Source organism: Cottoperca gobio, chromosome 9, assembly GCF_900634415.1.
Source record: "Cottoperca gobio chromosome 9, fCotGob3.1, whole genome shotgun sequence".
Lineage (NCBI taxonomy): Eukaryota > Metazoa > Chordata > Actinopteri > Perciformes > Bovichtidae > Cottoperca > Cottoperca gobio.
In genome coordinates, this window is record NC_041363.1 from 29,877,377 (window position 1) to 29,904,533 (window position 27,157).

The 27,157-nt window shown below is 37.9% G+C and overlaps 2 protein-coding genes across 5 annotated transcripts in view; one reads left to right on the forward strand and one right to left on the reverse strand.

Annotated features, from left to right (window-relative positions):
- Positions 1–12,937: 12,937 nt before the first annotated feature.
- Positions 12,938–15,955, reverse strand: sdf2l1 (stromal cell-derived factor 2-like 1). Its single transcript, XM_029439646.1, has 3 exons — positions 15,698–15,955; positions 14,062–14,258; positions 12,938–13,884 (listed from the first exon to the last, which is right to left on the reverse strand). The coding sequence occupies exons 1-3, from the start codon at positions 15,873–15,875 to the stop codon at positions 13,606–13,608; spliced, it is 654 nt and encodes a 217-aa protein (XP_029295506.1). The 5' UTR covers positions 15,876–15,955; the 3' UTR covers positions 12,938–13,605.
- A 381-nt stretch (positions 15,956–16,336) lies between these two features.
- marveld2b (MARVEL domain containing 2b) overlaps positions 16,337–27,157 on the forward strand; it is a 12,027-nt gene continuing 1,206 nt past the window's right edge. The window contains exons 1-7 of one of the 4 annotated variants that reach the window (XM_029439642.1): positions 16,337–16,383; positions 20,335–21,604; positions 22,040–22,075; positions 22,165–22,334; positions 23,118–23,289; positions 23,673–23,723; positions 26,612–27,157. The exon at positions 26,612–27,157 is cut by the window's right edge and continues 1,206 nt beyond it. In XM_029439642.1, the coding sequence (XP_029295502.1) occupies positions 16,379–16,383; positions 20,335–21,604; positions 22,040–22,075; positions 22,165–22,334; positions 23,118–23,289; positions 23,673–23,723; positions 26,612–26,728 (1,821 nt within the window). In that variant the 5' untranslated portion in view covers positions 16,337–16,378 and the 3' untranslated portion in view covers positions 26,729–27,157. Of the gene's footprint in view, positions 16,384–17,948; positions 17,991–18,010; positions 18,169–18,250; positions 18,350–20,334; positions 21,605–22,039; positions 22,076–22,164; positions 22,335–23,117; positions 23,290–23,672; positions 23,724–26,611 lie in introns of those variants that run through there. The other 3 variants (XM_029439644.1, XM_029439643.1, XM_029439645.1) reach the window with 3 other exon arrangements.

Genomic DNA, 27,157 nt, shown 5'->3' on the forward strand with positions numbered 1-27,157 from the left:
GACAGTGGACAGTAGGGGCTTGGACTGTGAGCCGTAGGGTTGATGGTTCAAGTCACTGTCCAGACCTAAAGAAAATGGAGTGTGACTGCTACTTGGAGAGGTCCCAGTTCACCTCCTGCCCTACCATGGTGCCCTTGAGCAAGGCACCGGACATCCCCCTTCCCCCCTCACTCCCATTGCTCCCCGGGCTGTCCTATGAGCTGCCCACTGCTCCTAGTACTAGACTCCCAGTACTAGGATGGGTTAAAAGCAGAGAACACATTTCACTGTGTACTGTGTGCTCTGCATGTGTGACCATTAACAAGAGGGTTTCATCCCTACAAATCTTAAATCTTTAGCAACACCATCATTTTCAGCAATATGTAGATCCAGGTGTAAACGCACCTGAACCCCATTAAAACAGTGGTCGTCTCGCTCAAGCTACCTCGAGAAGTAGTGTGACACGCAGCATGTTCAGATGTAAATGCATCTGTATTGAACAGTATGCCAATTAAGAAAATCCTTCATAGACCTTTTCACATCCACTGCTTTAGTGATGGCCACAATAACTAGCTGTGCACAACATCCTCCTCATTGCTATGGAATGTAATGTCATAAAATGTCATTTCCGCTGATCAGAAGCTGGAGCAATTATCGATCACTTAATTTGTCAGCACGTATTTTTACAACCAATAAATTGTATTTAATTTTTACTTAACTTGTGCTGTATTTTTTTTTGCTATTTCCTTAGATTTTATTGACCAGACAATAAATCATTTAATCAAGAAAAGTGGACAGAAATAATGGTTAGTTGCAGACCTCATCTGTACACTATGGATACAAGCAACATGATAATGCCAAATATTGACAGGGTAAAACATCCTCTGTGCACTATCCTGAAGCTTCTTAAGACCTCACACTAATAGCTAATAGCTGAACATAGAACAGTGTTGATACAGAATGTTGAGGTGGGTATATTGTGTGGTCACAACTGAACTAAATCTTAAATATGCGTTGCTCATTAGGAGCTTTGCAAATACATGTGTATTCCATATAATGACTTAATGACTACAGTGGAGAACGCCTTGTTTCCTTTTTATGTCAGTTTGGAAGTTAGAAGGATACAGGTTTGATATGATTAGAGGGGCAGAGGGGTTGTGCTTATAAATGTGTGATAGCATTGTTGGTTAAAATGTTTATGTTGTTATAATTGGAACAACAAAATTGGTTTTCTAGAAAGAAGTGTAATGCTGTACCATTGCATGAAAGTTTAATTTTTTATTGAATGGATATGTAGGATTTTTTCTAAAGGTCGATTTTGTGTCTAACCCGCAGCATTAGCTATAAAAAAGAATATATTTCACCCCTTAAGTGAGCTGTTTATGTGGTTACAAAGCAGATCAAAGACATGTGCCGAGGCCCCTGACCCCTGCAAAAGATGAATAGTTCAATAAAACTTTGTCTTAGTGTGTAGTATTAAAAGTAAGAAATGTTCTTGAAAGTATTCTCGAAATAGAAATGTACATTTTACATTAACATGAAAAAAAATGAAACCCCAAAACTCACAGATGTAGTTAGTGCTGTGTGTCGAGGTATTGCAGTAAACTGTGTGCAAAGGGGGTTGTGAAATTACTGAACGTCTCAGCAGACCTACTAGAACCACCAGAACTGTCAAAACTTTTATTCATTCAGTAAAAAATACAAAATAGAGCTTACCAGGAGGACTCAGCCAAGACATGTTTTAAAGTAGAGTAAGTGAAACAAAAACAAAAAATGTAGTTAGGCATTTAGACTTATATATTTGGGCTTAAATATAAAGTCACCGGAAGATACTGTTGATATTCTGAAGAGAAAATGAAGTGAATTAATGATAGATAATATTGTGATGATCTAATGAGCCAACTGGAGAGTGAAATAGTTCAAATAAGATACATTTATCAAGTTGCTCACTGCCACTCAACTGATCACACCATTAATCACATGTATGCTCAGAGCCCATCAGAAACATGGATTTACCATATAACTGCCATATTGCTCATTTAAAATATCCTTACATTTTTCTTTGTTATGTGTTATTCTAAAAAAAACATGTGATTTTAATTGTTTTCAAAGTTCATTCCATTTGTGTGAAATGTTAAATGTTAAATATCCCAAATAACAATTTACATACACATTAACAGAAAGAATGGCAAATGCTGCCAGTAGATGAGGTACATCACAGACATTATATAAAAAGGATCATTTAATTACAGGTGTCAGAACACAAACAATGTTGACTTATTGTATATGCGATAAAAAAGAAAGAAAAACAAACCGGTGTAACATTCTATTTTGTTGTTTAAATGTTCAAATGCAAGTAGAAGTCTAAAATTACTATTTTGGGAATGGTCCATATTTGGTCAGATAACATATTATTCAGAATGGTTAATGACACTTTGTAAATTTACTGCACTGCAGCTATCACAGATGTAGTCCTAACTGATTTAAAAGATGTCATGGATCACTTCCTTATGTTTGTGAGTAGGAGCAGAGAGAAGGACTTTTACTTTAATCTTTCACTTCAGTCCTACATTTAAAGTCAGAGGCAGGAGACCAAACTATCAGCTACACTCAAGTATTTTGTCAAAACATAAAACAGCCTGTTTATAAACTTTGATTCTGGATAGAGAACATTAGGTGATGAGAAATGTGTCTTCTGTTTTAGAGGGTTTTGTTAGTTCTTAACAATTTCTGAATTTTGGTATGAACTGCATGACTTTGTTCTCACATTGTCAGCGTGAGAAGGACGATGACATGCGAGGTGTGTAAACCTCGCCCTCGCCCCCAGCTATGTGGTCACGGTTTGTTTTTTTCAGCTGTCATTTTATGTCTGTCCCCCTATCAGTGACATGGGTTCACAAAGAACATTTCTTTCTTTTCTTTTTATTAACCGACAGTTAGGCCTTTCGCAATTATTTATATAATAATGATTTTACATAACTGTTGGATTCCACTGATCAGTGAATTTAAAGCCAATTTTACACATGTGGCAACAATAGAAAGTGAATTAAGTGTGTTTCCATCAGCTGTAAACCCATTGTCAGTAAAAAAAAACATGAAAACAGAGAACTTGTCTAGATTGTACTGTTATTTGATCGGTTCTTCTGATTCCTCTCATGAGACTTTATGTGAGTAGATGATGACAGAGGTGGTGATAGCAGGTGTCTTCACTCACAGCGGCTACAGCAGTGTGTTTGACAGCTCAGGGAAAAGTAATGCCTACAGTTGTCGCTTCCATTCAGCTTTTCTAACTAGATATAAAATAAAAACACAATGTCAGTTGTCCTGCTGATTGTGGTGCCGCTCTGCTGCTGCTGCTTCTTCTTCTTCTTCTTCTTCTTCTTCTTCTTCTTCTTCTTCTTCTTCTTCTTCTTCTTCTTCTTCTTCTTCTTCTTCTTCTTCTTATTATTATTATTATTATTATTATTATTATTACTATTATTTACTGTTTATTGGCAGTTAGGCAAACCAGCGTAAGCCAGATTTGCCAGGTAAGACTAAAGTAGTTTAGAAATCCTGACTGATTGTGAAATGTTTGCACATGAGGAGAAACTTCACAGATGTTCTTCTCTTTAATCTGAAATATGCGCACACTACAAGATTAGAAAATAATGGTCCATCACACACTACAGGATATTATTAAGAGGGAGCGCCACCTCACGTGATCTCATGAGGAAGCAGATGTAACCAAATGGAGACTGACGTGGTGCAACAACTTGCTGTAGTAATACTTTGCAGTGAGAAACAACAGCAGCAGAAGGCTGAACGAGTCTGGATGAGAACATGGTCAACACAGGTTGTCTATTCTTCAGCAAGAACTGAGGAGAGATCTTAACTGTCAGTTTTAATATCTGTCATGTGTCGTATGCTAGCTAACATTAGCTTCAAGGGCTAGAATGTTTACAGTTGCTTTGCAACAGCATCAGCTGCTCTGTCTTGTCTCTCTCATTGGCTATTGTGGTCGCGCTCTGGAAGTATTGATGTAACTATCCAGATTTCACCTCCTAAATATGTTTGAAATGAAGCGGGGTGTCTGTGAACAGTTTGGGGGGAGCCTGGATCTGTAAAGCCCTCACATTACTAGATAATCTGGGCCGAACATCGGGACCAACCAAGGAGTTCTCCTCTGATGGTCTGAGCCGGCTTTAGACGTAGACTACATTACGTTACTGGAGTCCAAACACAGTCTGTGTCACAGTCGTTGTGGTACAATTCTGTATTCCGGACCACTGTTTGTGATATGAAACCGGTTTGAACATTTGTACGCCGGCCCAACCATAGATGGAATCATGGTGTTCTGAGAGTAGCGTGGCTCCTTTCAGGAACATCTCACTGCAGAGTGCGAGCATAACGAGTGTGTGCTCGAGCATCACTGGCTCTGTTTCCCTTTGCATATGAACTTTTGTAATAACATCACGCATCCTTCAGAAAAAGACAATTAATTTGCTATTATTTGTATGACAATTAATCACCAATTACAATGTCTAAATGGTGACCGCCCTACAGACAATTAAAATCTCAATTAGAGAGAAATTCAAAATAACACATTTTACACTTTGTCAATTTTTTTGCTAATGTAATAATGTAGCATATAGAGTTAAAAGTTATTGTTTCTATGGTAGACAGCGCAATTTTAGAGATATTTTACAGTCTAGAACCCAATGGTGAGTCGACCTCTGAACATTAATACATAGTAGCTAGAAATCCAACTCCCCCTGCTAAGAATGAAAGACAACTTCCAGATGCTTATGTTTTATTCCTCTTCTTGTGTTTATGGGTTTAAAGTTGTTCATCTCCTCCCTCTTCTGTCTCCTCTGGTCACCTGTGGCCTCAGACTGAGACTTCCCCTCATCTACGTCACCTTGCAGACGAGACCCTATCAATATTGCCTCTGCTTTCACTAGAGTTAACAGAGTAGTGCAATATTGCTTATAGGGTCTTGACTCTGAGGGATGATCTTCGTCCTCTGGTGTGTTATACAGCTGATGTCACACAGGCATTATTCTGCCCAGCTGGTGCTCCTGCTCAGTCCATTGTTAAGGTTCATGCTGCTGCTGGCTGCAGATATCGCTGATGTTAAATATACAGTGTGATGCGAGCTGAGTGAGAATCTTCAACATTGTAACTTTGCTGTGAGTGAAATGCTGAGTCTCAAGTGTGTTCATACACAAGATTATTATTTGTAAAAACAAATAAAAGTGAATTAAATAAATTATGAAATGATTCAAACATCGGTTTGATTGGTATTCCCTTAAGTGCACATTAGAAAAACATCATTTTAAAATGTGCGATATCTTGTCAAAACAAACCAACAGGAGTTTCATTGGTACTCCCTGGATTGGGACCTGGTTAATTAAGTAGTTTGAACCCTCTTTGGATAAAGAGCTCGAGTTCAGTAAACCATTAGCCATAATTGTATCTATATTTAGTCATTTCAAAAGTTTGTTCATGTAATTATGCCATAGTATACATACATAGTTTCAAAAGGTGCCTGTCTGATTCTATGTTAAATATCATTCAAATTAATGTCAGGAGTTTTATTGTTATTGTAGAACACTTGCATTTTCAAGAGGTCAATGCTTCCTTAAACAAATGTCATGACTGCAGGAAGAACTACTTCAAAACACTGAGTGAAATATTTTTTTTGTCATTTGAGGGAACTGGCTCTTTAAATACTATGACAATATTAGGAATTCCTAATGTTTTGAATGAAATATTCAGCCAGGTTTTCTTTTAATGCATTAATTGTTCATCGAAATTGAGACTACTTTTCATTGTTTCATTTCAAACTGCTTAGAAATTAAACGATGTCTCTCTAGCACTTTTAAAGCCTGGCCTGACTGACAGGGAGTGGCCTATTACAAATGATAAGGCCATGCGTGGCACATAACTGCTGTTTATTCAGGAATGAGTTCTCCTGCACCAACTGACGTCACTTTATAAACAGATTATAAAGACTAGAAACTGCCTCTTTATCAGTCTCGCTTTCCAGTTTTTTGAAGCAGTAGTGTTGATTATTGTATTCTTGATTTTACTTTTATACACTTATGAACCTTTTTGACTTTCACTTCCATCTTAAGGCTGTTTTCTCCTCTCATGCTTGTTTCTGTTTGTGTAATACAAGTCAGCTCAGTCTGCTCCTGTAGTGCACTCATTATTCAACAAAGTGTTGACAACTGAATGTTTGAATTTCAATTTGCAAAAACACATAAAAATGTCATACTCGGTTTATGTCACAATTTATCTCATTTATTAGTTGTTTTCCTGACTCTTAAAACTATAATTAGTCCACATGTAGTCCAATGATTTGAACAATTTCAGTATTCTAAAATTCTAATTTGAACATATAAAGGTATTTTGCTCGCAGGCAGGTTGAGTGAATGTTGCACTTTGTCAACCGGGACAACAGCTACAGGACGCTCTCTGCTTGACACTCTTTCCCTGTTGCACTACTGTGGGAGCTGCAGCAAGCAGTGCAATAATGAAAGGGCATCGGTCAGCTGGGCCCAGCCTCCTCCCCACACCTGCCCTACCCTGCCTCTGAGCATGTACACACTCACTGCCTCTTACCCAAATTCATCTTTCATCAGGTTGATTCATTCAATAAAGATGACATTAAATGAAGAAGTTATATTTGTGTTTTATTCCGAGCTTGATATTATGGGATGTTGGGGAGGTGACAATAAGAAAGTTGGTGGAATATTTCACAAACAAAATTATCTTTTGTATATCAATTTCTCATCCTATGTTACCTCGATTTCTTGTTTGTCTCACATCCTTCACGGTGAACGAAGAATTCAACAACAGAGAAAGATCTTGATGAACTGAAGTAAATGGAGGCTGCGTTTAACAAAAACACCTATCTGAAAATATCCGTTTACAAACTGTCACACAAGCAGAATAATCTAAATCTAATTTATTTTATATGCTCACTACTTCCCGGACTTTGCACACAAAAGGTTGCTCAGTCTTTTTCTTCAAGAGTTGAAGGTGAGTAATTGATATACAAATGATCATTTTGTGGCTGAAGTATTCCTTTCAGCCTCCTATATGTCTGAGGCAGTAATAAAAGAGCCTGATAAGATAAAGTGAAATCCTTTTGATCCCTGTGGAGAAAAATAGGTTACAGTGGCAAGTTAAATCAAGTGACAGAAAAAGAATCTAAAGAAAAGAACAGTACAACTGTAGGACCTATTAAAGGTATAGTTCAACCAAATTACACATTTCCTTCTCCCTTGCCTCATTTAGTATTTGGCAAAGTATATTTTAGTTTTTGTTTCAGACAAAACAATCTGTCTGGTGAGATTTCTGCCTCCACCACAACAATGGAGGTGATTGGAACATAGTTTATGGTTTTAAACATTCTACAACAATTTGTCTTTCCAGAAACTGTCCCTGTAGGGACTATTTTATAAATGGTTCTAATGGAAACGTTTGACCGTGTGTTCTGTAGATAATATGTGAGCAATATGGGCAGAGATTTTGTAAATGTAATTGTCAACACTTATGAATCCCAAAAAACATATTTCCATTTACCTCCATTGTATTGGAGTGGAGACAGAAGTCACAAAGACATACAGTATTTCCAAAGCTGGACAAATAAAACCCAAACTATCTTCAACAAAGTGATGTATGTTCTTTTTCTGGTAATGTTGGTGAAGACTTACAATGTTACATCATAGAGACAGCAAATGTTTTAAACACACATCCAGTTCACCATCCAGCCTGTACATGTGAATTTTGCCTTTGTATTAATTAGATACTCATCAAATGAATGTCTCATCTCTTCATATAGGTTTGCCTGAGCAAACAAAAATGTTGTAGTGCAATTTAAAACGAAAATAATGAATTGAATTTGTGAGGCCATAGTGGTGTGAGGCCACTTATAACACACTTACAAATCAAATGTCTGTGTTTACCATTTTCTTAGAGCTGTGGACATGTATAATATAAGAGCATGCATTCAAAGTAGAGCTGGGTATAAAAATATTTTTTGGATGCCAACAAAAATATGTCTGTAGCATAATAAAAACAGTCACATCAAATGTCTTATTAGATAGCCTATGATTTAAATCCTCATTTTTCACACAATTTGACAACTTTGACTTTGATTTTGTAGAAAAGAAAACATGTTTATATTTCTCAAAGTTGAAAAAAGTAATTTTGATATCGGTACCCAAAAAAAAGAATCCCTTGTTCTAGGTAGCGTCAAACTGCAACAAACTGATCTTGTCACAAGATCAGATAATAGAATGTAAAACCACCCAAAACTACTTTTAGCACTTTACATAAACACATACTACATTTTTAACCTGTAGAAATAATAGAACATTGCTTAACAGTGATTATATTATAATTAATTTTGTCTAGCATTATTTTTTTAATTCTCACAGGGTGAGAGTGAAGCTGCAGGACTGTAACCCTCATTCAGTAGCAGTAGTAACATTTAAGTTGCTTTTAGTCTCCAGTGAAACAGTGAGTCTGTAACAGACCCAGTGTAGTAGAAACATTAGGAACATAGGAGAGGTAATAGACCAACACACCATTTCCTCCTCAGAGGTGGGTGGTCACATTTACATTTCCTCTGCTCTGCCTGCTGGGACAGAGGAGGGCCTGGGGAGCCTGGAAACTCTCTGCAACCCCTGGACTCCACCCCCAACCCCTACTACTAAAGCCCTGTTAAAGGTCAGCAGCAACGCACCCTTCACCGGAGCAAAAAGGAGGGAACACTTTAAGAAAAGAAAAAAAGGGGAAACACCAGCAATAATTCAAAAATCTGTAATGTTCTAAGAGAGACAGTTTTTCCACTAGGACACTAGTTTACCACTATTTTATGATGTAGCATACTTTGATAATTGCCAGGTCGAATTTAAATTTAAATGAACTATTTTAGCCATATTATTTATATTAAAATGCTTGAATTATTTCTTAATCCACACATATCTCTTGGGATAAACTAATAGTCTGTTAAAGTGCTTAATTTAATATTATAGTTTGACCTCTGAATATCTTTAGTTTTCCAGCTCTATGCATCCATTTAAAAGCAAATTGTTGAGCATAATCAATATTTAAGAATCTGCCCATTAAGAATCAAAACTCAATTGTTTTAGAATGTAATGTCCCATTTACTGTTTGCACTTTTCATCTGGCACAAGATTCAAATGAATGGTTAGAATTAAGGACAACTAAGGAAATGCATCCCTCTGGATCTTGTAATGAAATTGTATTGTTGTCTACATGACAGAATACATGTCCGGTTTACATATGCTTAGGTAAAAGGCTTCTGTATAAGAACTATGGCATACAGTTATTATATAAAGCAATAACAAAAATATTATGTTGAAAGGCTAATCTACTGTTTTTTTTCGTTTAGGTTGGATATGAATTTAACATTCAAATAAAAGGAATATTAGGAACAAAACTGAAGTTAAAATTGAAGTTGACAAAATGTGTTCGGAAAAAGACTAAATACTTTAAATCCTTCATTTGTTTATGACGTTGCTGTTAAATGAATAGTAGCAGTTATTTATCACCTTTCCGTTGGGAGCTGACGCAGAATAAAACAACATATTATACGATGGTACAGAACTATGAAACGCATCCCTGCAGGTTTCCTACCGTTGCACACAGCATACAGTTCTTCACCATGACTCAAGTGAAGCCGCTTCGGCTGTTTGAGCTTTAATATCCACATAATTCATACTCGCACCTTGGAGTGGATGCAGTATACTGAAGAAAATAATGCTGCTGATGATAACGGAGATTATGAGGATTATTATGGTAATAAACGCCCTTCCTGCTCTCTGCGACGCAGAGGCATCTATCGCCACCTGCTGGACCAAAAAGTGAACAGCAGATAGATGTTTGTATCATCAAAATGATCCCTTCAAAATCTGTCCGACATACATGTACATATACTATCTATATATTAAAGATTAGAGGTGACTTTTCAGTAGGCTACATTTAACACATTGCTGCGCAAATAAATGAAATGTAATCAAACAAATGTACATTATGGATATCCTTTTTATTCCATGCTCGTATTGTAGAGTAAGCAGTCAGTGTCAACAAAAGAGTTGAACAAAACAGGGAAACATTTCCAGGGTTGCTGCCATGGTGAAGAGCAACTCTTCCTTTTGCTGTCATTGGTCAATTTACTGACACAATAACTAGGTTTTGAAGCATGATTGAAATGTTTTGGGTGGAGTTACTACCTTTTGCAGACATGCTATAAAGTTGTGATGTCCCATAAAACAGTTGCGACTGTTGCAGTTAAAAAAGTTTCAATTAATGAGCCAAAGCCATTGAGAAAAACTGTTAAGGCAAAGAAAGGAGATTACGGTCTAACTTTTGAGTCTTTGGTAAAATTGTAGTGTAGGCCACATCTTAAAAACAGTATTTAGGCTAGTGTTTGCATTGTACTAAATGAACAAAACAATGGAATTATTTCTGCTGGACCAGGCGCTGCTGTAAATCTGTGTGAAGGTTAGTATCCAGGTTTTATATAAAGGTTTTGCTGAAATGTTTAATGCCATCCAGTGTAAATATTGTTAGAAATCACTCAAACGTATGTATTTTACATACATATTTCACAACACTGTCGTACATTCCAATGTATTTGTAGATACTTTACTTCAGTATGGCTCCCAATTCCACTTCTATAAGGCTTTCGGAGCTGTATTACACTCATTATTCCTGCACAGAATGAAAGGTCAGGTATATACTATGAAAACAAACATAGCTTTAAAATGTAATTTATTTAATCTCTTATTCTATTTGAGTCATTTCATTGGATCTTTACTGAGTTCCTATTTGCACTTTTGTTGTTGCAACATGTACATTTCCCATCTGAAGATCAAGTCTCATCTTGAGACAATTGTGTGACCAAAGGGGTTTTAAACCTCAATAATATTATATAGTATATATATATATATATATATATATATATATATATATATATATATATATATACGGATAACTGCGCCAAAAAACTTTGTTTCTTGGTCCTTTGTCGCTATCTGTTGGACAAAAACGTTTTTGTCTCATGTTTGAATCACTTTATTTAAACTTGCTAAACAGGTTTTTTAAACTAAAATCCATGGACTGAAGTAAAACATGGCATTTACAAGTATAATGCAATCTAGTGCTGCAATAAATCTAGTCGGGGCACTATTTCCACTCAAATATGGTTTACCATCTCAACTAAAAACATCACCTCCCTATTGTCAGGTTTATCTACACTGGATAGTATTTGATATTGTTGCTTGAGAAGTGAGTGAATGGATTACTCAATTATCAAAATAGTTGCCAATTAAGCAATTAATTATCAACTTTAATTAATTGATAAGAAATCACATTTTTGCATGTTCATCCGACATGTTGTGCTCTGACTAAAAGAGTCTCAAGGCAACACAAGAAATTAATTTATTTGAAAAAGTGTAGCCTACCAATTGAACACACATTTTCCGTAATGATATAGTTCTTTCCGGCAAACTTTTCGGAAATAACAGACCTGTAAAGTAAAGCATGACCATATTATTTAATGTACCAAGAATGTAGCAAAATGATCTCAAATCTAATGTTAAACAGCCTTTGAAGCTGCTCAGTCATGGTGTTTTTTCATGCCAGAGATGTTGACTATTTATTTTTAGACAAAAACAATAGTCAAACACATATTTTGATTAACTGGTGTGTGGATGTAGGTGTACAACAATTAAACGGTTTTAAACTTTTGTTAACCTCAAGTGCAAACTACACAGTGCATTTTGTTGTTCAACACTTAATGTAAATATAACTTGTTTGTTTACAAGGAAACTCCACAGGACACATTTCAGAGAGATTTCAGAGTGGATTTTCTTTGCTCTCTCCAGAGCTCCACATTCCTAAAAGTGTGATGTGGAGTAAATTCAAAACTTGACATTTTGTGGTAATGCCCCTTTTTGTGTTTGTCAGTTAGGACCAGCCTAGCTCTAGTAGGTGAATACTTTGTAGGACTTGTTATCATTTCTGCTGTTGCTGATGGGGGTCAAAGGGACAGCAGTCAGGACCACTTGGTTCTACTTTGACTCACTAGCCTTTATTTCAGAATTTGACATTACAGAGCTCAGATGACTTAGAGACATATTAAACCACTAAGGGGGCCTGGGGAAAATCTACTGTGCTGGTCAAAGGTTTTAATGGAAGACTTGCAGCCATAAAAACATTAATTGAAAATGTAGTGGATCTCATCGGCTTCGCTCTGAGGACTGGTTTCTTTTAACTGTCCCAAAAGTCCTTACAGATCTGGGGAAAGGGCGTTTAGTTATGCTGCTCCTGTTGGTTGGAACCAGCTGCAGAATGAGCTGAAACTCAGAGAGCTGGTCCCTCTACACAGACTTAAAGCGACTCTGAACGACATTGAAGCCGCTGTGTCTGTAAATGCTTTGATTGTGACTTTTGATTTGTCTGTAACTGTGCTGCTGCCTATCTTGGCCAGGACTCTCTTGAAAAATATATTTTTAATCTCAATGAGACATATCCTGGTAAAATAAAGCCAAGTGACTCACCTACGCACGAAAACACAATAATTGGAGTGCAGAAAATTGGCAGCAGGTCAGAATTAGTAGTCTCCTCAATGGTGAGAAGTACAAGCAGATTGCAGAATAACCACAATATGAAGCATACAGCCATAGTCATAAAGAGAGAAAGAGATCTTTAGTGAAAAGAACAACAAGACGTCAAGCAACAGATGGTAAGGCCCCCACCAAGCCTTGATCTCAACATCATTGAGTCAGTCTGGGAATACATGAGACGCAGAAGAACAGTGGCAAGTTCTCCAGATGCTTGAAACAACCTACCTGCCGAGTACCTTAAAAAAAACTGTTCTAAAGTGTAAGAGAACTGCTGTTGTTCAAAAAAGGCAAAGGGTGGTCACACAAAATATTGATTAAATAATTTTTTTATGTTTACCGCACTATGTCGTTGACTGATACATTAAAGATATTCAAGGAATTATTTTTGAAAACGTCCTCACTATACAGCATTTTTCACAAAATATTTGCACAGTACAGTAGATCACAAGGATTTAAACCAAGAAAAGCACCAGACAATGTTTGGTATCATACTTGATAATTACTTTTACATTTAATCAATTTGAATAGTTTCTACATCATACAGGCAAAAATATCCACTAAAACAAAACGTTTTATTTGACACAAGGTCCCTCAACATTTCAACTGATATTGTTCTTTAGCTGGGAATATTTCTGGACAACATTAATCAAATGTTTAACAGTGACTTTGGGTCTTTCAAGGCCCATGGGGGGCCCCACGGTAGTTGCTATGCCTATCTGGTAATCTAGCCTGAAATTTTCACCAAAAAAGAGTTTTCTCCCTTATGAACATATAGCTACACTGCATATTTTATTAATGCTCTTATTTGTGGTTGTGAAAAATAACATAATCCCCCTGGTCGTAGACCACCCTGAGTGCTTCACATGTACAGAGATGAGTCATCAGTCTAATATTCTACATCATTCACACATTGGTCTACGAGAGCTATAAAACTACAGCCACTTGAACTTCTGCTTTGTGCCTCCCAGTGATGATGTCAGAGCTCATCGTGGCGCAGTGGCACCTGGCTAGGCTGGAGGAAGACGCCTTCCATGGAGCGCCACCAATTGTGCTGGTTGGGAGCGCTCATGCCATGCACCTCACGCTGCCCGCGGATTGGGTGGCCGAACTGCTCACCTGTCACGCTCAGGAAGACGTCGGTACCCACATGTTTGAAGCGCACAGCCTCATCGCGCTCCCAGTGAATGCCGTCACACTGCACCATCCACACATCCAGATTGTCACCCTCACCATTCTCTCCAAAGGCGCTGACCTCCTGCAGGCGGCACAGATAGGCGGGGGAAAACAAAAACAGAACAGACCCAAACCAACAATGAATGTATCCTACAAACAAAAACTGTGTGTATCCAATAATGGATTATTGTCCAAAAACTATTTAAAAAGACATGCACAAGTATAACATAATTAGTGAGTGTGGGTGGCACTGTCTGACCTGGTTATTAGACAGGGGGGAGCTGAAGTGGTGTGTGTGGAGGTTTCGACCGGTCTTCATGTGTGTTATGCGGATAGCCTGACCACACATGATGGCTTCCCCACGCTGACACGGATGCTTGGGCTTCCCACGAATCTGCCAATAACTGTTTGCATCATCTGCACTCTCCACTCCAGTTACAGACTGCTGTCCACTGCCTACACACACACACACACACACACACACACACACACACACACACACACACACACACACACACACACACACACACACACACACACACACACACACACACACACACACACACACACACACACATTTGAGAAAGCAGATGAGACTTAGAAATAGAAACCATAATAAACTTCTGATTACTCTAAATTTGTGTCTTTTAGAAGCCAACATCCATGTGAGCGCTAATATGGAACGTACCATCACAAAACATATGAAAGTTGTTCTACACCAGAGAAGAATTAGCAGATGTGTGTGTGGAGTGGTGATGGTCTAGTGGTCTGGCTTCCAAACAGAACACCAGAAGGTTGTGAGTTCAATATCAGGGCTGCCACCATTGTGCCCTTGAGCAAGGTACTTAACCCTGAGATGCTCCAGGGAGACTGTCCCTGCAGTTAGTTCACTGTAAGACTCTCTGGATAAGAGTGTCTGCTAAATGACCTGTAATGTAATAATGTAAAATGTGTGATACCTTATATCAGCAAAGCATCTGGTCTAACTTCATCAGTATCTATATACCCAATTTATAATTACATTCGCTAAAATGTATTGACTTAATGACAGTTTTGTCAATTGCAAGTGCATTTACGTCAGTTCTTATTTGTAGAATGTTACCATTACAAGCCACTTTTTGTTGGTGAAGTGTCAGGTGCCAGTTGGAGCCTGATTTGCATTCACATTGTTCCTGCATCACTTTTAGGCTCTATTTGAAGAAATATATGCTTCTCTTATCATTACCTTTACTAGGTGTTAGCAAAAAAAAAATTATATATATATATATATATATATATATATATATATATATATATATATATATATATATATATATATATATATATATATATATATATATATATATATATATATTATAAATATCCTGCCATTTTTAGCTTGGCGGACAAAAACAAAACAACCTCGAGATTACGTAACCCTTTTCACATATTAATATCACTTCTTAATTTCGGTGTAGGACAAAGGTGGTGAAGTATATTTGTTTCGATACAATTTTAAGTTATACTATTTGTTCACATGTCCTTCAAACAGTGTTCTTCCATCTCAATAGACCTTGGTGGCTGGCAGTCGTGAGTGAGTGTCAGGTGTACAGTTTGACGTTTTACAAAAATAAAGGGCTGCCTGCCTAATCTTCTACATGCCGAATCTACTAGAGTCTAACCCTAAAAGGCCTAGCGTTTTGGATCTGTTGCAGTTTTTTGGGTGTATGCAGATGACCAAGGCAACTTTAATTTGCAAGATTTTTGAATGAAACCAACTGAATTGTTCTCTACAAACAACATATGCTGCCGCTGGAGAGACAAACACAACCCATTGCGTTCTATTTATTGTTACGGGTTTAACATTTAAATATCTCATGTAAGTATAGATACATAGGCTGTTTAAGTAAAGTTACCTGAACCATATTTGACATCGTGGGAATGCAGGCGGACGTCGTGTCTGGTGTTGAGCAGTTTGACCAGTGAGCCGCAGGTCACTTGGTTGAGCTCCGACTCTCTTCCTTCACATTTTGACCACAGCAACAGAAAGAGCAGTGATTTGACAAAAACGTGGACAGAATGAATTATCTCCATCTTTGTGTCTCTTAACCGGCGGCAGACACCTACAGGATGAACAGCAAATTCAGTCACTTTCAAACGTTACTGCTGATTTCAACCAATCACAATTTGACATGTCCTAAAATACGGAAGTAAATGTCGACATGTGATTGGTCAAAGTATGTGTACGTGCAGTTACCAGTGAACCGAAAATAGGGAATTAATATGTCAATACAATCACCATGTGTACTATTTATTTCATTTTTTATTTGTGTATTAATTTAGCCATAATTAAGTGGTCAAAAAAGGGATTTAAAAGACTATCCACACAAAAAGCAGTTCAGAAGAAAAGCTGGAAAGAAATTACTTGATAAATGCTTTTTTTGTATATTCACATTAATAATAGGGTCTTTATGCTATATCCAGGAAAATAAACATTGATTGCTATTACACCCAGAGTTAAATGAGAATATTTATGCTACCAGGATTTAAAGTGATGGTGGGGTACAAAGAAACAGTGACCTTTAGCAGGGATCACCATGAGGTAAGGAGCCACCACAGTTTGAGAAATATATCACTATATCGTCATATTGCACCCGGTGTATGAAATTAAAAGTATGCTCTGCATGAACTAAATACACTTGCATTCGAAATGCCATTGTTTACCAGTATTTCATCTCTACTACTGGATATTATACAATCTAAATTTACAAACTATAGTATGTTTATATTTGAGTTGTAGTAGTTTGGTATACTTATAGTGTTCTATTTTATTTTGTGTTTTGTATTCTATAGCCATTTAGCTCTTATCTAGTGGTGATTTACTCTGTACTTTTTAATCCTTTGCAATGCAATATCTATCTATATCTATCTATCCATCCATCCATATATCTATCAAACAGAGTCGAAAATAACACTGCTATTTTATAATCTTCATGGGTAGCGGCCTATACTTTTCTATGTTAACCATCTGTGGCACTGGGAGCTGTACGGTCTGTGTAACATTATGATTCGATCGATTTTATTGGGCAGACTGCAGCTACGAGATCACGTGGTACAAGCGGCCGAAATGGGTTTTCTCAGACAGGTGGCTGGCGTCTCCCTTAGAGATAGGGTGAGAAGCTCAGCCATCTGTGAGCCGCTGCTCCTTTACGTTGAAAGGAGCCAGTTGAGGTGGTTCGGGCATCTAGTAAGGATGCCACCTGGGCGCCTTCCTAGGGAGGTGTTCCAGGCACGTCCAGCTGGGAGGAGACCCCGGGGAAGACCCAGGACTCGGTGAAGAGATTATATCTCCTCACTGGCCTGGGAATGCCTCGGGATTCCCCAGTCGGAGCTGGAGGATGTTGCCCGGAGAAGGGAAGATTGGGGTTCCTTACTGGAGCTGCTGCCCCCGCGACCCGACCCCGGATAAGCGGTAGTCGATGGATGGATGGATGGAGACTGCAGCTACAGTGCCTCACTATAACCTCTAGAGGAACAAGTGGTATTACAAGACTGGACAGAGAACAGCTAGCTGTTAGCATGCCAACTTCAGTAGATATCTCTGCAAAACAACACAGAGACGTCTTTGACATAACGTCAACACTGTTACCTCTTGAAATTTATATATATATATATATATATATATATATATATATATATATATATATATATATTAGATATATATGAAATATATGTATATAATATATTATAATATAATATATATATATGTATATATGTATATATATTATATATATATATATATATACTATATATCTATCATATATATAATATATATATATCTATATATGTTTGTATACTATATCTATATGTTGTCTATATATTTTATATCTCTATTATATATGTCTGTCTCTATATTTGTATTATATATCTCTTAGTGCTGTACTATATATTGTATGTATATATATATATCTATCTTGTATATCTCTATCTCTGTCTTATATATATATGTTATATAATTATGTATGTTATATATTATGTATATATATATATATATGTATGTATGTAGGTATGTATGTATGTATGATGTATGTATGTTGTATGTATGTATGTATGTATGTATGTAGTTAGTGTAGTAGTGGAGGGGAAAGTCGGGATGTCGGATGTGAGAGGAGACACTGAACGCATCGTGAGGCTGGTCAGACTGGCCCGGTGAGTTTCACCGTGGCGGGGATCTGGGATCAGTTTTCTTTCCCGCTAATTAAGTCTTAACCCGGAGCTCAGAGTGATTCCAGGCCTGAGATCAGTGTGAGAGTGTCGGAGAACAAAGGGAGGGTGACAGTGTTGCTACCCGTTTCACTGAGAAAAATAGACAGAGAATTATCAGCAGGTAAGTCTGCGTCCAAATAACGAATTCGTTGTAGTATTTGTTGCGTTAAATAACAGGAATATAGATTTTAACACGTAAAACAGACGGGCGATATAGGGTGCCTTTGTTGTGTTTCTCAATATAAACTCAAGCGCTTTGTTTTTATTTATTTGATCACTTTTTTTCTAACCGGTTTTACAATGTAAGTGGCTACATGCAGAGACATCTGTTTTCTACAAATGGTCAAAGGTTTTAATGCATGCTAACGATTCATAATTGTACAACTTCAGTAAATGTTTGGACAAGTTGTTTAACAGTAAACCAACCTGTTACATTAAATGTGCATGGTGCTATTAATTTGCTCGAATTTAACACTTAACTTTAACAACTCCATATCCTTGACCCACATATGACCACCGACAATAGACCAAGGAACATTTAGTTCCAGGGACAGATAATGCTAACATTCTGTCCTGATTATGATGTACTTGCTCAGAGGTTAGTAGCTTTTTTATTTATTTATTTTTACTTGTGACTCCTAAACAGTTTAACTGTAAATGTATTTTTTCTTCTCAGATTGTTTCATTTGAATTAGTTTTAGGTTTTAATGCAGTATTATTATAACAACAAATCTGAAAAGTCAAAATCGTAAAAAGAAAATCATTCTTATCCCTTTCATATTCTTGTGACTTTGAGGGAGGTTGGAAAGTCATGTACTAACCTTAAACTAACAACAAAATTATATAAAGCAGGGGCATTCCGTCAGAAATCAATAGCCTAACTTTCTGACCTCACCCCTTTTCGATTTGAACAATTTACTTCCTACATGTTAAATGTGAGAGTGTTAAAACGTGGTTTGATTAACCAGAATGACCAACCATTAAGAAGACAGGGGCCCTCAAAGGATGACCACCCCTTCCAAAGACACAGATTCAAAAATAAACATAACAGTATGATTTTCTGATCATCTGAAAGCTAACAAACAAGGTTTTTGAGGCAATATATAATTGTATCCCCTGCAGAGTTAGTCCTTCATCTGCCCACCTATGTTACACTTTAGAATATTTAAGGTTTACTTTGTCCAAACTGAACAGCAGTAGGCAGTTTATAAATGTGTGTCATTGTGGCCGAGAGTCGGTCCTTCTACATTCCAACTGACTGAAGTTAGCCATGTTAACGCTGATTCAACTCCACTGCAAGGTTATGCATGCCTGCTGAGTGACAGTGTTTAGTGCTTCTAGTGCAATCTAGTTTACCAATCTCACTTTGTTTTAGCTTGATGGCATGATGATGTCTTTGCTATTGTGGTGGTCTATTTTTCTTTGAAGTTGCAATATTAACCTATTTTTCTGTGAACTCCTGAGCTGCAGCAATTGAATCAGTATGTTAATGCAGCATCGTGCCACACCAATGAAAAAAAATTAAAGGAAAATTTTCTCCATGTATTTTGAGAAATCTGTCTCTGTGAGTTCTGTCTCCTCCACCAATACGCTGGAGGTGAATGGTGAAGGGTTCTGGAAAGAGATACCGCTGTTCACATAGTATGTATGCAGGAATAGTCAGACACAAGCATTCATCCTCTCTCTCATTCTTTGTTCTATCAAAAAATCATTACATTTGGAAAAGTCTATATGAATTATTTTTATTTTTTATTTAATGTTATCTGTGTGAAATGTTTAATTAAAAAATAGTTGTTTGCTGCTATATTAATGCTCTGAATGCTGTAAATGAAACCTTTTAACAGTAATTTCATATTCCATGGGGATTAAATATAAGGTAATTGGTTGAAATGAGAAGAAAAATGTAATATCCTAAATGTGTGTTTTGGAGAAAAGAGCTTACCCGAAAGTAGGAGCTGCAAATAATAAGCTAAAACTACTCTATTCTGAATCATACTTCTTCACACATCAGCCATATAGGAACCCAACAGGGTGACCCGAGGTTGATAGTCTGCATGTTTACAGTTGAAGAGTGTTCTGTCTATCATGGTCTTTTTTTTGTGACATTATGACAAGTCAGTTAAATTTGTTCAGAGCTATGGAATATTAAATCATCCATATTTGCTCGATACATCTTCGCCTGTCTTACCCACAGGTGTGCATATACTACAGGATACAAACTTCTTTTTGAAATATAAAAATGTGAAATTAGGTTTTATCTTATCTGTATCTTTGTTTCTCTCTGTAGCGAGCAGTTCCAGGGCCCAATGTCTTCAGGAAGAGTTTGTTCTGTCACCAGGTTTGACCGGGTGCGGGAGATCCCGCACTATGACCAGGTCCCTGTGTGCTCATTATGGCCGGACCCGGATCTTCCTCTACCCCCGGAGCCCTTGCATGGAACAGTGCAGGCAGTCAGCTTAGATCCACTTCCCCCTCCCCCGCTACCTGAACAGCCAGCTGTTGGGCTTGAATCTTTGCACCCCCCTAACGATGATGATCCAATGGAGGACGACTGTGACGCCATCGACATTAAGCCGGTCCGCCGCTTCATTCCCGACTCTGTGAAGAACTTCTTCCATGGCAACAGCGGTAACAGTGACAGCATGGGTTGGGTCCTCCCGCCTCCTTCACAAGCTCTACCTGCCCCTTACTCCTCTGCCCCCTCATCCAGTAAGAGCGCCAACTGCTACACCACGGCAGGAGTCCCCTGCTCACCTCCAAACTCCACACCTCCATCTCCTTCCCTTCTAGGGTCCTATCGGGACCCCTACGGGGGCTCTGGGGGCAGCTACACCTCTCGGAAGGAGCGAGATGAGCTGCTGCTTGGTGCTGAAGCCCTTGACTCGGCATCTGCAGTGCCCACTAATCTTTCGGCTCTGACCTACCAGGAGAGGGTGGAGGAGTACCATCAGCGCTACGCCTACATGAAGTCCTGGGCTGGCCTGCTAAGGATCCTGGGCTGTGTGGAGCTGCTGTTGGGAGCTGCTGTGTTTGCCTGCGTCTGTGCTTATGTTCATAAGGACAACGAGTGGTTCAATATGTATGGATACTCCCAGCCTCAGCTGTTTGGGGGGCTCGGTGGAGGTGCTGGTGCATATGGAAATGAGGGTGGTTACTACACAGGCCCCAAAACACCGTTTGTCCTAGTTGTGGCTGGTCTAGCATGGATAGTGACTGTTATTCTGGTTGTTGCTGGGATGACGATATACTATAGAGCTATCCTTCTAGATTCTTCTTGGTGGCCGCTCACAGAGTGTTCCATCAACCTGGTCTTGGCGGGCCTCTATTTAGCAGCAGGGATAGTGTATGTGAGGGACACCACTCGAGGGGGGCTTTGCAACATACCGGTCTTCAATAATGGAGTAAATGGGGCGTTTTGTCGCACGGAGGCCGGCCAGACAGCAGCCATGGTCTTCCTCTTCATCACCATGGCACTCTACTTCATTAGTGCAGGAGTGTGTCTGAAGCTGTGGAGACATGAAGCAGCCAGGATGAAGGAGGAGAGGCTGGCACATGAGGTCTGACACGCACACGCACACCTAAACTAATTGCCTAACCCCAACTCTTACCCTAACTTGTATTCTCTCTAATTCAATAATATAACCCTTTCAACTAGACTTACAGTTTACTAATCTGATAAATAATTTGCTGTAGTGTCTGATTGGAATGAAAATAACTGAATCCATTATCTATGCTTTCAACAAAGTCACCAGAAAATGCTTTTTTGTTTGTCATTTTGGTGAATCTGAACTAACTAAAGTCACACAGTAACTAAAAAAACAAACAAACCGATCAAGGAAGCTGTAGACAAGCAACTCCTTTGTTCTGCAAGTTAAAATTATTGTTTTTTTCTATGCAGTCTGGTGGCTCACTAGGAGAACCCCCTGATAAAACACTGACTTCTAATGACTCACTTCCCATCTCTTCTTCCCTTAAACCCATAAATCCCATAGATGAAAACTATTGGATCATCAATCCCTCTGTCAATAGTAAGTATCAATAATTGCTTTTTCAATCGCAGACATTGAATTTCACACAGTGTAAATGAAGTGAACACATGACTGTTTATCTACTGTAGATGGGTCCAGCCTCCAGGGCCTCAGAACATACGCCACTCCCCACTATCCAGCCAGACATTACGGACAACCCTGCTGCTGCTCCTCTGATGGCGCTGGAGCCAGAGATCCTTAGAGGTCACATACCAGCCGGACACATCCCCAAACCTGTCGTTATAGCTGACTATGTGGCGTGAGTATTATTTTCTTGTCACATTTTCCAAAAATAAGTTGCTGTATTCAGAAATCCTGGATAGGAAAGCTCAAGTTTAGACTCTTATGTATGTTTCATGTACATATTTGCCATACTAATGTATTCTGGTAGGAAAGTTCCCAAAAGCTTTCTTCATTTAAAGGTATAATATGTAACATTTCAACTTGAAAATGTCTAAAAATGACAAGAGTCTTGGAAATCACATTAATCAAAATTCTAAACTGTGTTGTTTGCTACATGTTCATTTACTTTTCGGGGCGGGAGGTAGAAGGGCTCATCCACTAATCGTAAGATCAGTGATTCGATCCCGGCTCCTTGGGCCCAAACTGCTCTGGAAGACGTAGCCATTAGTTATGCTTAGCTTGAGAAGTTTGGCACCTTGGATGACAGCCCTGCTATCAGTGTATGAATGTGTGTGTGTGAGTGGGTGAATGTTGGCATGTAGGTTAAAAGCGCTTTGAGTGGTCAGGAGACTAGAAAATGCATTACAAAGTTTATCTAATTAAGTTAATGTCTTCAACAGTCTGACTTAGCAAAATCAAGTAGATATCATCTAAAGTTACAGCCTTTTTAGTCCATTGCTGGTCGCCAGGGAAACACTGAAGGGAAACACAAAGAAGGAAGTTTTTACTAAAAAGATTGTAACTTTTGAAAGAAACCCATTTGATTTTTCTAACTCAGACTTCTGAAGACTTATATTAATTTAGTTTGAATGTACCCAGCGACCCAAGAAAATGTGTTATCTCCTTTTTTTCCCCACAGGAAGTACCCTAGCATCCGCTCAGAGGAGGAGAGGGACCAGTACAAGGCTGTGTTCAATGACCAGTACGCTGAGTACAAGGAGCTGCACGCTGAGGTTCAGGTCATGGCCAAGAAGTTTGAAGAGATGGACGAGATGATGCACAATCTCCACTCCCGGCCTTCCAGTCAAATGGTACATATGTGCACACGCACAGGCACACGCACACAGATTTACGGGTTACTAATCTGATAAATAATTTGCTGTAGTGTCTGATTGGAATGGAAAGTAGTCCTGCAGGTGCTTTAATGCTACTTAAGCTTAGAAGGAACACTGTTCACATCTCTAAAGTGGTGATTCTCCTTTTTGCGCTTGTGACCTCTTAACGCCACCTGTGACCTCAGCACTCTGTACGTTACTACACGATTTGGTAAAATAGCTTCTCCTGCTCAAAAATGTTACTTTTTACCTTTTATCCAGTGGTAACTTGTGTCTTTAAAGGTATTTTAGTTTTTCACAGTTGTTTACTGGGTACACACTATATAAGTATGTCCAGTAACATTCTAATTTTGTTTCAGGAGAAGGAGCGGATCGGTAGCATTTTAATGGAATATCAGAGGAAGAAAGCTGTAAGTATACATCATAAAATGGAATTTATGATCCATCCACTGTCACTCACTGAGTGGCTGTTTCTGTGTCAGATAGACCGAAGCTCTAGTTAAGGTCTTAGACAGATAATTCTGTTTCTATAAACTTTTGATAGCCCTTAATGCCCTTTTGCAAACAAAACAATCTATTAACAAAAAATATTCCCCTTCTGCTTTTCACCTACTAAAAGCTTGCTTTTAATTATGCTTACATTAAAGGGGTATTCCAGGGTTTTTTGTATTACACTTCCATGAATTAGGGGGACTTGCATGAGACATAAATGGAAAAAGGAATGACCTAAATCAAACATCCAGATGCCAATATATTGTCACTTTTGGTCTCTCGCATGCACATGATAATTTCAATAGATTTTAAGATCCCCCATGCCTGTTTAAAAACCCAAATCTTTCAAGCTCCCCAGTTTGTTAGACAGAATATCTGGTATACATGTGTAGTTTCCAAGATAACCATCAAGGACTTCATCAGAGTTATTTTCTCAGATTTTATAAAGCTCCTCCAGAGTCACAGAAGAAACTAAACAATTATTTATTATAACTGTGTCCTTTTATAGTACATTATAAAAAATTTAGAGTGACCAGTAATAATGCAGAACCTCCTCTTAAGTTTCTTTAGACGATGCAAAAGAAAAAGAAGAATACATAAAAAACCTTTTTGTAGAGTTTCAAATTGAAATTTGAAATTGACAATAGTGTTCCAAAGTCACAATTAGTTTGATGTCCAGGATTTCACTTCTTGTACAATTGTACAATCCGATTTTAGGATCTCTGATGACTATCGAGGATCTGTTAAATCTGTTAAGAAATCATATTGGAAAGCTCCCTATAACTCTGGCTCATAATCATCAGATTGAGACTTTTTCTTCAGTATCAAAGTAATCCAGCCAGGGGATTGTCTGTGCAGTGTGAACAGGAGCTGCTAGTAGCCAAATCAGCAGGGTTTTCAAAATGTAGATGTGCCAAATATAAACTATAGGCTAAAATCAAGACTTTTAGATTGTGAAAGATGTTGTAAAGATGTTATTTTTACCTCATGATCCGATATTAAGGCCTGGTGCTTTGAAAATATTGTGAAAGTTGACGATTTAGTGCCAAACTGAAGTTAGTGACCGTCTAAAAAGAACAGGTAAATTAGCCAAGAGAGCTTTTCAATTGCTTTCTAATTATTATTTTTTGCAACAAACTTTATTTTCATTTGAAACTCCTCACTTGGCATGCAAAACCTTCATTAAAAAAGCAATGAGCATCAAAAGCTTTCACTCAAACTTTTATTAACGTTTAGTTTAACATTTTAGTCTGTAGGTGGGGTTGAATTACAGGCAATTCCTTAGTATTGATTGATTAAGGTACATGGTTTTAATATTGTTATTTTGAGCTGCTACAACATGTACATATATGGTATGAGGACTATAGATGGTAGTAGAAAACAATCCAACCAAGAGAAGCAGTTGAGACGAAGTCCAAGATAGAAGTTGCATTATCACTAGCATGAATAATGGACAGAATCAACTCTCTCTACTATTTTAACATTTGTATAATGTGTCAAGGTATAACGTAACATTTTCATAACTATTAATGAACAGATTTTTGTCATGTACGATGTTTGAATGATATAGTAATCACTTTGTCAGCGTCACAAAAGTTTTTACAGTGAAAGTAGATGTAAATAGGTAATTCCCTCCCAGTTTTATCAACCAAAACCAGGTTATAGTACTAAAGTAAGAAAGAAAGAGTAAGAAAAGGAATTATACAAGAATGACACTCTGAGAATGTAACAATGTCAGCCTGCAGACATACAGCCTGCAGACATACAGTATTTGGTTGTTTATTCCTCTTGTGCATTATGAGAAGGCTGTGATCATCTACAGGTTTGATGAAGTAATGTCTCTCAGAACATAAGAATGTGTTGGAGTTTTAATCGTGATTAAACCAGATGTTTTTATGTCTTTATTTCTTACCTAACCTTTATTGAATAATCACTACAGCGAATCAAATAAAATAAAATCAAATGTGTTTATTCAGCCCAATATCACAAATGACACATTTGTCTCAGTGTGCTTTACAGACTGTACAGGATACGAAACCCTCTGTCCTTAGACCCTCGCATCACACAAGGAAAAACTTCCTAAAAGAAACCCCACAATTAAAGGGGGAACATGTTAGAAACCTCAGGGAGAGACTGAGGAGGGATCCCTCTCCCAGGACGGACAGACTGTAATAGATGTCATATGTACAGGATAAACAACATAGTAAAAATACAACATTTGACAGGAATTATATTGTGTTGAAAAAAGAGAAAGTATGGATGAATCCATGAAATACACTAAAGCGAATAACTTGGAGGCAGAAGTAAATACAATAATCTCATGAAAATGAGAAAGTAGAAAGCCTGTGTTACAAACTAAGGCTGAGGAGCCTGAAAGAAGGCATGGGGTTTAGAGATGCTATCAATAAAAAAAATCAGGTAGCTGATTCAATTTAGAAATTTCTTGTTTTAATATGTCTCTCATTCCTTCAATTTTATTGGTGTAATACTAAATCAGTTTAATGTCCCTTTTTAATTAGTAAAAACAGTATGTCCTATGTTTTGGCATGTGACTTTGATATGACTTCTTCTTTCTGTGATAATATAGACACCACCATTACCCAAAATGTTCTTCCTTCTGGTTTGTTAACCTTTGTCTGAATGACTGAAAACTATGTAAAGAAGTAAACATGTACTGTGTTGTATTTGTTACCATATTCCCCATGAAGTAACCCACCAGGGAAATTCCTTGATATTCTCTGACTATCACAGAGACTAGGAAAGAAAGCGAAACATTTTATTTATTGTATTCTGTTTTCCTTGCCAGGACCCAACATATTTGGAAAAAAGGGAGAGGTGTGAGTACCTAAAGGACAAGCTCTCTCATATCAAACAGAAGATTCAGGACTACAATAAGGTCATGGGCTGGAACGATAGCAACTAAACGCTGCAGTTAAACACTTCTCATTAACACACCTGGGATTCATATTGAGTCTGCAACCATGTAAGAAAACGTGCTTTGCACAGAGAACTGAGGGACTGAGGTGAGCAAGAGTGTGTCCGACAGGGTGAAAACTGCCCTCCTTGTTGGTTAACCCACAATTTCTGATTGTTTATGTGCCATTATCACATTAAAACAGGTGGACCAAAAATGACAAAAAAATGAAGAAACATCAGTGGACATGAGTAGAAATGTCTTAATAGAGGGTGGTATAGGCAAAGAAAAAGTAAGCTTCACAAGAAATGAGATCTGAAGACATGGTCAAAATGCAGAAAGCTGGGATGGATCAGGTGTAACCTAAATATATGATAGGGTGTTCGTTATATATGCATACAAGCCCTGATTCAGATCACATTTTAAAGGAATGCTTTG

Bases quoted from the DNA above. Each gene is read 5' to 3' on its own strand.
- sdf2l1 (XM_029439646.1), bottom strand. From the start codon at position 15,875: ATGGAGATAATTCATTCTGTCCACGTTTTTGTCAAATCACTGCTCTTT. The intron at 14,259-15,697 runs GTAACTTTACTT...GTGTGTGTGTAG, and splicing joins CGATGTCAAATATGGTTCAG to GCAGTGGACAGCAGTCTGTA. The intron at 13,885-14,061 runs GTCAGACAGTGC...TGCCGCCTGCAG, and splicing joins CCCCCCTGTCTAATAACCAG to GAGGTCAGCGCCTTTGGAGA.